Below are 11,021 nucleotides of genomic sequence, written 5' to 3' on the forward strand. Positions count from 1 at the left end.
TTTTTATCGCGATAGGACACGCGGAACGAGGATAGCTTTTATTCCGTTCTCGTTGACAAAGAAACAAAGTGGGATCCGACGCACGAACGTCGAATCGCGGAATCGCGTCGTCAATCAAACCGGTCGCCCTAAGATTCAAGTGGGGAATGCGTTCGAGTGTTGTGTATCGATTCGTGATAAGAGACTGATCCTTGTCTTGTTCGATCGGCGGATTGTTACTCGTCGTCGTGGGACCTTGCTCGGCGATCGTGCTCTAGCAGAGGTATACTTGGAACCGGGCACCGTGCAAAATCACAACCGCACTGTCCTAGACTGGCTCGGGGGGCGGATCGCTCCCCTTGACACCCTCTCTATTTTGAATCATTACCTCCGTCTGTTCCTTAGTTAACTCGTGATCCTTGGTAATTTCGAAGTCTTGCTCGGCCAGGAAACTTCGACGAATCGCGCCGTTCGCCACCGAGGACAGATCATTCCTCTGATGCTGCGTGTCTCGCCATGGTGTGGTCAGGATTTTCAACCTCTGTGTTAGTAAATTTACGCATATGTATACCGCATTATTTTCTCCCGCAAAACAATCAATTATCACAAATGCAATTTAAATAATTTGACAAGATTGTTTTATAATTACTTTATCAGCATTTAATCAATCCTCAATCAATCTTTTCAGCAAATTTACCCAATATTAAACTCATTTACACAAAGTACATTTAAAATGATTATTTTAGATTTAATCGCATTTCAATTTTATGTCTTTATCGATTTTTAAATTGGAGATAAATTTAAATAAAATAATTATATTAAAATTTAAATAAAATACTCACTTGAACAAAGGATCCGGGTGTGGTGCAGATTTTGTAGATCGCCATACCTGGGATCATGATGATAGAAGAGCACGCGATTAGCCAGCCTAATATATTTGCCCAAATCGGATAAACGTAGCCCTCGTATGATAAAGGTTCGTAACCCATTAAACCGTAAACGATAATGAACTAGAAGCAAATAAAAGATAAACGTACATATGATAAATACAATGACTATTATTATCAAGATGCTACATTAATTCAGTATTAGAGCAGTTGCTCATTAAGCAAAAAGATCCAGGTTCAATTTTTAAGCTTGAATTTTGATTAAGAAAATATTCTACTATAATAAAAACAAAGTACAACAACGAATAAGCTTTAAAAATATATAACGACGAAATAAGCTTGGTCTTTAGAGTGCAGGTTGGGTAAAAAGCTTGTGTCTTTCTCGTAAAAATTGCAACTGAAACGAAATCAAAAGAAAGTCGAAACCGACATAGAAAAATTTTTTTCTTAAGATAAAATTATAATAATTATTAGTATTATTATCTTTGTTAATATTATAAGAAATAAAAATATATTTTTAGTAAAAATTATTGGAAGTGCAAATTCTTTTTTAAACGGTAATGATTCTTTAAGAGCTATCTTATATAATTATAATTTTCGGATACGTTGGCTATATTGTGACGTACCATAAGGAAAAGTGGTGCTACGAATTTCCAGCATACTCGCCAGTAGATACCCGGTCTGAATCCGATCATGTCTTTGATGTCGGCGCAAAATCGGTCCGTTCCATAAATCCAGCTGACCGCGATTGTTTCTGCCAGAACGGCGAACAGCATCGAGTATCCGGCCGCGTATCGATCCAACAAGTGGAAAAAGTAAAACCCGCCCTATATTGAAAAGCAATAAAAACTCCTGTTTATAATATGAGCCATTATGCACGTATTAAAAATCAAATATTATTTCGCATAAATGTAACATATATATGTACAACAGTATGAAAATCTAAAATGTTATCTTAATAAGATCTAAGACTTCTGAAGATTTCCGAAAATCGCCTAAGAAAAATTTCAAGCTTATTAAATAGTTTTACGATACGTGCTTCTTACATATGTCCTTATGTTGTCTGAAAATTTTTATCGAGTAAAAAATACCGATGTTTGTCAACAATCTTAGCAATTAGAATATCTATACCTGTGAGCAAGAAGCAAGTCCGACCAGAAAGTATAGAGTGAACAAGCACGCCACGAAGATCTCACGATGGTTGCCGATTATTGGAAACTCGTCGCTGAGTGCCGTTATAATTGCCTCTGAACCTCCGAACTATAAAATCACATTAATTCTTGTTTTAATTATTCGTAAGTTGCATAATAATAAGGCGTTCCATCGCTTAAAGGAAAAGTACTTTCAACATATTATATTTAATATCGGCATATTTAATAATGGCAGCTTTGCACGAAGAAACGTTTTGCAACTGAAAGAACTTTTGTCAATAAAATAAAAAAAAATATACAAAAATATTGTTAAAGTAATTCATATGCGATGAATTCATTTTAAAATAAAAACGTACTGAGCTGTCTAAACCGAGGGTGAGCAACATCATGAAGAAGATGAGCGCCCAGAACGTCGAGCCGGGCATCGTAGCGATGGCCGCCGGATAGACGATGAAAACCAGACCGGGTCCTTCCGTAGCGACGTCCTGGATGGACTTGCCGCTGGCACGCGCCATGTAACCGAGCACCGAGAATATGACGAATCCGGCGACGAAGGACGTTGCGCTGTTGATCAAGCTCGTCAGCAAGGCGTCTCTGCGAAGAACACGGGGGTGTCAGACGCAGATGCGAGATGCGCGCGGATGCGCGCGAAGATATTCCGGCATTCTTACTTGTAAACGTTGTTGTGATACTTGTTGTAGCTCGCGTAGGCCAGCAACACTCCGAATCCCGGTCCTAGAGAGAAAAATACCTGCGTCGCCGCGTCCACCCATACCTGGAAGAAGACAGAAAGAACATCCTCGTAGAAGCGATAAAACATGTTCCTATACCTTTTTAGGGAAATAAATAATAAACAAATTCATAAAAATTTATCAATTATGATATAGCAATATGTTAATTTCAAGAGAAATTTTTTTCAATCCCTTTTTTTTATTTTATAGTATATACTTCAAAGTTCCGTAAGGGAGAAATAGTAATCATAAATTATTTATTTTACTCTTATGTTTCTTCGGTTTAATTAATGAATACTAAATATCCCCTTAAGAATTCACGCCCGTAATTTAAAAGTATTATTTCATTGTTTTAAGTATCTATATTAAGCTATAAGCTGTTAATAATTTTCATAAGTCGTTGCGGCAAGTACATGAATTACATATTTGCTATAACGTACGACATCGGTATATGTACATGTATATCTTCCTATAAAAGAAATAAACATTACGCTGCATTTGCGAAAAAAAATCGGGTGCCAGAAAAGAGAGAGCAGTCCAAAGCGGGGGGGAAAGAAGGAGCATCGGCCAATACATTAGCTTGATTCTTCTCGTATATCCACGGATTAGAGGTGATCAACAAATCCACTTTCTCACTGGTATAAAACCCACTTTAGCGGCGACGATAAGCGGCTAAGTCGCCGTCGCCGTCGACGTCGCCGGCGGAATGCATTCCGCGCGCGAAGCACGAGAGGGTCGGCGCGCGTTCTAACGTTCTAGCGCGTGCTCCACCGTACTCTAATGTTCATTATGACAGCTACACAGAGTTTCCATTTTCACCGTCGTCAGTTAACCCTGCACGTTCCTCCTTCCCCATTTTTCCCATACCTCGGCCTTTCCCATTGCCCGACCTCTCCCCCGCCTCTCCTACCGCTCCCGAACCCGCTCGCGATCCTGTAAACGCATTAACTCCCAAAGTTTTCTCCTTTTGTCACTGCCGCAGGGATACGTCGTGGCTCATGGTAATCCAGGTCAACGGCAATAAAACAATCGCGAACGCGGCCGGTACTTTCCTTTCGTATAATTTTATTTTTAAAAAATCCCCCCGTGTATTGTGAGCGAAAAACTTTTCAATGTCTTGTTATGGAAGAGTGATGTTTTCTTTATTGTAATACGCCTAAATAGCTTCAGTATTTTATATTATTTTATATTTACGTTATTTTTTATCATTAATCACACGAGAGTTATATAATTTAACGGAATTATAAATTACTTTAAATCATTATTAATTATCAACGTATTAATTTTGTTAATCAATTCTGGCTATTAATTTTATTTTAGTTTATTTATTACAAATTGCTTGGATTTTAACAAAATATATTTATGTCACGTACAAAAACGGTGATTGAACGCGATAAATGGGTTGAAAATTCGCCTCTTAAAAATCACGCCGAATATTTCAAGCATTGCATACGCATGCGGTAAACCAGAACGTTACACGTACCTCTGCTTTTGTGATAACATTGAAATTTGGACTGAGATAATAACGGATTCCCTCGCTACTGCCTGGCAGAGTGACACCCCTTATCAGCAAAATCAGCAGGACTGCATAAGGGAAAAGAGCGGTAAACCAGACTACCTGCAATACAAAAGAATCGCTCACTCTGTGTTATTAATTACATCCTCGCGATCTAAAATACTCTACACATATATCGTGGAAAGCGCGCTTGATTGAGCTCTGAGTTTTATAAATATTAAATATTTTATACAACAGCGCTTTATTGCGAATCTTAAACCTTCGCGAAAAAAATACCTCACGGAGATTCACTCGCCCGTCTTTAGGATCTCGAATGTTTGACGAAGCATTCAGCTTACCTTGCCGGAAGTCGAAATGCCTTTCCACAGGGAAAAATAGCAGACTAGATAGACCACGAGCAAGCATAGCGCGATGTCCCACTTAATGGCACCAAGATCGTGTAAGCCCTCGCTTTGGTGCAGCTCCAGAATAGCGCGACTTAGGGGAAAGAAGTTTTGTAATTCACGGAGATATCGCGTGTGTGTGTGTGTGAACAATTCGCGTGAAAGAAAGCAATGTATTTTAATTTTTTAACAATATATTTTAATTTTTATACTATTATGTTATTGTTTTGTTGGAATAAATTCGAATTTAGAAAGTGGTGAAACATTTATGAAATATATAAAATCAACATTCGACACTCATTCTTCAAATGTCATTTGAAATTGTTGTGAAATATTTTAAATTATACATAAATTCCTTTCGCGTTAGACATAAATTAATATTTCGTTAAGAACCATAAGATTTTCTAAAAATCCGAATTATTTGCCAAATATAAATATTAAACGTTCGCGTCAAAGACGATTTTGTTGTTCACAGGCGAAGCGTCGAACGTCACTCACTTGAAGTATTCATGCGCAGCGCTCGTATGGTTATCCATTGTACTCTGAACAGCGGTATCCGATCCTAGATCGAGCAGGAGTCGGGTGGTGTTTCCAAAATTCTCATTCATCTCGCTGGTCATATCCTCAAGCGCGTACGAGACGTTCGGGTCGAACTCGCGGCACAGCGGCGTGTTCCAGTTGTTGTCGCAGGAGGTCCACGGCAGCATCGTGGTGAACGAGGCGAAGAAATAGCGTAGCGACCAGGCGATGATAACGTTATAGTAGAAATCAACGTAAAACGCGATTAGGACGACCGCGTATCCGATACCTGATCAACAAGAATTCGAGTTTTCATGCCGAACGATTTCATCGCACGGTGACAAAATTATATCTTCTCAGAAAGAGCATTTGGTAGTTTCTAAGGCCTACGTAAAATGATAGATAGTCAGTGATTGTACCAAAAAACGATTTAAATAATAAACTCGTTTATTATTAATTAAATAAAATAATATCGTGTAAGTATTCAATATATGACAAAGGATTTATATTTTTATTGCAAAAATTTTGCATTAAATTTTTGCTGCCCGAAGATTCTCTAATATTTTTTTTTATTTATTGCAGCTTTTTTCTCCTTGGCAATCCGTGTGCGTTATAAGTTGATCTCAGAAGTATAAGGATCAAGATCACTATATGTAAGGACCGGTTTCTATTGGTAAACTAACTAATAGTTAAATCATATGTCTGGTTTTGTTTAATTTAAAGGAAAAACAAAGACATATATATATATAATTATTTAACTATTAGTTAGTTAGTACTAACAAGTAGCAACAACCGGCCCTAAATAAATTAGCGCGAAAGTGCGAAAAAAATCGGGAGAACGCGGCAGAAACGCTAGAAACACACCGTCCTTCTTGCGACGATATTGTTTCTTGCGCGCCTATATGTCGAGTCCGCGCGTCTTCTATGCAAATAACACTGTGACCTTCTCTACTGCAGTATGCGAGATATCGCGCATATCACAATACGTACGTATGTATAAGGTACGTTTATCACACGACGCAGAATTGCGGGTGACAGAGGATCTCGATCGATCATACGGCGATCAGCGGTCGAGCGGATGGATGGGCGGGCGGGTGAACGGGGTGAAATTGTGGCTGTGGAAATGAAGTTGGAAATCGGCGGAAATGGAGGCTCTTTGCGCGGAGAGCACCGGTCGCATCTCTCGCATCTCACTGCGATTCTCTCGGATTTATACGCGTCGCACAAAGTAACCGTGGTCGAGAAAGATCTGCGAGGTAGCGAAGGTATATATAAACACACACACGCATACGCGCGCGCACGCATATGTAGAATTCGACTGACATATATATATATATAATTTTGATACATATATGTAATGAGATAAACACACACACATATATACGTATACCACTCTTTCCGCGGTCAGACAGGCGGATTCAGCCTCGCGCGCATCAAAATCGGATGATCGTCCTCACGATTTTAGGTTCCAGTAGCAGGAAAAGATCGCGAGATCGAATAGAAAGGCGAGACCGACTTGAAATAGCAATATCCCACCCTGTCCGAGAACCGGGGAGGAGAGAAAGCGAGGTAGAATATAATGAGAGTAAAGAGAGGGCCGTTCCCGGCTCTTAAGCTCCTGAAAAGATTTTCTCGAACGGTTCGAGCGCGGATTTCTGCGCGCGCGAGCGATATATAATACATACACACACACATATATATATATATATATATATTATATATATATAACCTGTCATTGCCTCGAGATGTATGTTTCATGAATCTCGCGGCGCACGACCAGCACGTGCGTGAGCGGATTCAATGGTCGGCGGCGTTACGAGCCGCCTCGCACGCGAGAAGCTATAAACTTTTAAGTGTAATCATGTACGCTTGTGTGCGTGCGCGTGTGACCAGAATGATAACCAAGAGATGAAGAAACCGAAAGAAGCGACAGGTTCTACTGACCATCCCTAAGTTAAACGGTAGTATTCCGCGAGTTTTTGTCACTACAATTGAAGCTAAATAGGAAAAAAAAAGATTAAGCCGAACTGTGTAGATCTTGATAAATCAATTCCTGGTCACATTTATATCATTATGACGCCGGATACATTTCAAATTTAGCACTTGAGAATGTCCGTATATGATTAAATAAGTAATGCATGCAGATTTATAATGCATCATTGATGCAACATTTTTCATTGTCATTAGTTTGTATAAAACGATTTGCTCCTGAAAGTTTGAGATACGTTACTTATTTATTTTTTTTTGTTTCAGATTTACGTGTATATTTACGTCGAACAATTATAGCACTCATTATATGATTCGTGTAAAATGTGTTTGTAAATCATAAATAAGATGTTACGATATTTTAGAATTATAGGTAATAATACAGAGATCGTACAGATGTAAAGATAATGGCTCGGTTAAAAAAAACTTTACCACTCCTTCCTCATTTACCGACATAAATACACACGCTGACCGTAATATTCAAAGAATCGCATTCAGTTTGCTTTACTCGAATATTATATCTCTGTCGTTATATCGGAAAGATATGTAAAAAATTAAGAAACTCAATATACTCCGTCGCGTTTGTAACATATGATTACACCTACCTTTGAAAAGCGGTACCAGTCGACCCCAGCAGGTGATAGCACCCTTCCTGTTGAATTGACCGAGAGCGAGCTCCATGTAAAACAGAGGAATCCCGCCGACCACTAACATCACGCAGTAGGGAACCAGAAATGCACCTGCGAAGAAAAGCACACAAACGAGTCTATTTAAAAAAGACACAATACTCAATTTAACAAAAATTAAAACTACCAAATTATCAAAATGACGTTTTGTTTTATTTGTAAACGATTTGTTTTATCAAATTTATAACGGTGCATTTCCTTACATTTTTTCGCGACTTTTGTTGCAATATGTAAATGATTAAATTGATCTATTTACTCTCCTTCTTCATCCTTCTTTCCAAAGATACATGTATATTAAGTAGAAAGAGGTATGCGTTAATTATCAGTAGTTCTCGTGAATACTGAGCAGTTAATCATCAAATCGAAATATAAATGAATAGGAATATCTGAAGTACTAAGTTTGAAACAAATACATAATATATCTTTCAATTCCTTTTCCTATGCCAAATCAATTGCAACTATTAAAGAAATGCCTTAAAACTCTCTTTTAGCCTACCACACTAATTTCATGTTCATTTCACATTTTTATTATAACGATTATTTTAGAACGATATTATCACAATTCATTAAATGCTGATTCTCAGCCATCATTAGCATCTTCAATTAACGTTGAATCATAATAATACGATTCTATTCCGATCGCCATAGTACAAATTCTTGATGTAAGTCGATCAAACGAGATCCGATTATTCTTCCATCCATCGGACGTCTATCTAGAAGGAAGAGTCTTGCGAAAAATTCTTGAATCTTAAGACAAGAGGAGCCATTGTGTGATGGGGCAAAACGGTTATTGTGCGATCTATAGGAAGCGGGAGTGAGATGGAAAGAGAGAGGCCCCGCTTCCGGAAAAGTGTCGTGTCCGTACAAGAAGGAAGCGAAGTTAAAAGGCGAACAAATTAGAGGGCGAAAAGTAGCGCGTATAGCCGCTAAGAAACTGTAAAAGAATCAAAGTTTACTTTAAGATACGCGCGCCTTCTTCTCTGCAGTTCAAATAATTTAGTTTTATGGGCTCCATTAAAAGATCATGACACGAAATTCTGAAATTTGTTAGTATAATTAAAAATTCTTTCACTGCTCGTTGAAAATTACATTAATGTTGTTCAGTAATGCGTACAATATTTCTTAATTAAACGGTGTTAAATATATAATAAATTAATTTTGGCAATAATAGTATATTATCTTTTACATAAAGCTAATATTGTTACTATTTTTCATACAATGACGATAATAATAAAAATAAGAATGCTTGTGTTGCTCCCAGAGAGCAAAAATGATGAGAGTCATACTATTTCCTCTTCGGACGATTAATTCGCTTGTTCTAATGTCGCGCTAACTTGTGAAACTTTAGGCAATCGGAATAAAAAAATTTTTTCAGGAATCATTTTTTTGAAAAAGCGCTGGTTCACCGTTCCTGTCAGCTTGACGATCGACTCAGTCGCGTCATCGTATTAATGTCACCTTGCCGCATTTCCGAAAGTTGACTATCGAATTACGTGCCTAAAAGCACCTCGCTACCGGTGCTCTAAATAACGCACAATGCAGTTATGGAACTAACCCGCTGGTATGAGTGCGTCATATATCGCATTTTTTTCACCCGTTTCCCCTCTGAGCGGCGTGTGTTATCTTTCCGCCTATATGTATAATACACTGATTCCTTCCTTCATATAATACGAAATAAATTTACAAAACAGCGTTTTTTCAAAAAGTGGAGTGATTTGATTGAACTCATTAAGCGATATTCGCGATCAATATATCGTATAAACGAGTTATAATAATTTAAATCATATTTATATGTGCGCATTATTTATTAGGATCAGAATATACTATAAAAAAGTATATTAACGTACAATCATTCTTTATCAATTTTGATAAATTTTTAAAATATAAGCCCTGTATGTAGATTGTATGTAGAGCCATAAAAAAATTAATTAAGAAACTTAGAAAAATATATCTAGAGACGAAAAGAGAAAACTTGAAACAATATTTGTTATTATTAAATGACTAATTATAATAAATAATCAAATTGTCGATTAATATTTATGATTTCTTTATAGATAGTAATAATTTATGTTATTATGCAATCCTTTATTGTAACTTGGTAACAATTTTGTTAAATATATATTTACTATTGCTCGCATCGGATAAATAAATAGCAATGCAGACGCAATCAAAAAGAGAAGAGAGAGAGAGGGAGACTATACTTATTTCCTTGATCTTCCTTCTTAGCTCCAACGGAACTTCCGTTCCGTACCCATGGAGATGTAATCGCATTAAGAAGGATATTGTCGTTCGACCTTGATTAATTTCTTCTCGTCCCTGCCTGAGTACAAATCGTCGATCGATTATACTAAAAGTTGTATTCTCTCAAAGTAGGCTATTCATTACCGGATGGCTTCATTACGCAAAAATTAATTGTGTTATAATTAAAATCGTGGTCCAATCTAGAGCCATTCTTAATATGCTTAAACCAGATCGAAATCAACAAATCTGTCAGATTTTGTTAATTAATTTTTTTAAACAAAAAAAAGTATGAAATTCTTGCTAATGTTTATTAAATTATTGATAATATTTTTGTTTTGCAAGGAGGCAAGTTTGCGTAACATCAAAGATTTGACAAAGATTAATTCCAAAATCTAGATCAAATCCCTCTCTCTCTCTCTCTCTCTCTTTCTTTTGTCTTGACATGTCGCTAACGTCGAGAGCAAACGTCCGGCCCCGGACAACAGTTCCGCTCAATTTTCTCCCTTTGAACGTGAGCATGCACTCACGCAAAGGCTCAGTGCTTAAAGCTGCATTTTACGCCCGAACAAAGGTGAAAAGCTCGTTCGAATAAAACGTAATGCATTCTCGCGAGATAATCGCGCCAATTGTAGCCTGTCGATCGGAATACGCTTTTACCGAAAGGTACACGAGGGTCTAGGTCGAGCTGTTGGCGTGTTGGTGTCGTCCATTAACAAAATTCGACTCGCATTACTTTGAAAAGAGATCACGCGCTTCTTAAGTATAAATGTTATAACTATAACTATAACTATAGTTATATTATAACTATCATATAGCAATCCGTGAACCATTCCACACTTTATGGAATTATCCAAATCGTCCTACAAAAATCAACCGGCTTAAGGGGGTCGTCTGGTCAAAAGGCTGTTTGTTTTGGGGGAATTTTTTGTAAGGAATCATAAG

At 37.5% G+C, this 11,021-nt stretch overlaps 1 protein-coding gene across 5 annotated transcripts in view; it reads right to left on the reverse strand.

Moving 5' to 3' along the window:
* LOC112454757 (sodium-dependent dopamine transporter) overlaps positions 1-11,021 on the reverse strand; it is a 27,258-nt gene that overhangs the window by 4,348 nt on the left and 11,889 nt on the right. For 4 of the 5 annotated variants that reach the window (XM_025016308.1, XM_025016309.1, XM_025016307.1 and 1 more), the window contains exons 3-12: positions 7,758-7,892; positions 5,146-5,455; positions 4,603-4,741; positions 4,232-4,366; positions 2,689-2,792; positions 2,374-2,611; positions 1,998-2,126; positions 1,493-1,693; positions 822-989; positions 368-520 (exon numbers count right to left, since the gene is read on the reverse strand). In XM_025016308.1, coding sequence (XP_024872076.1) covers positions 368-520; positions 822-989; positions 1,493-1,693; positions 1,998-2,126; positions 2,374-2,611; positions 2,689-2,792; positions 4,232-4,366; positions 4,603-4,741; positions 5,146-5,455; positions 7,758-7,892 — 1,712 coding nt within the window. Of the gene's footprint in view, positions 1-6; positions 521-821; positions 990-1,492; positions 1,694-1,997; positions 2,127-2,373; positions 2,612-2,688; positions 2,793-4,231; positions 4,367-4,602; positions 4,742-5,145; positions 5,456-7,757; positions 7,893-11,021 lie in introns of those variants that run through there. The other variant, XM_025016311.1, reaches the window with a different exon arrangement.

Source organism: Temnothorax curvispinosus, unplaced genomic scaffold, assembly GCF_003070985.1.
Source record: "Temnothorax curvispinosus isolate PA1 unplaced genomic scaffold, ASM307098v1 QBEX01005316.1, whole genome shotgun sequence".
Lineage (NCBI taxonomy): Eukaryota > Metazoa > Arthropoda > Insecta > Hymenoptera > Formicidae > Temnothorax > Temnothorax curvispinosus.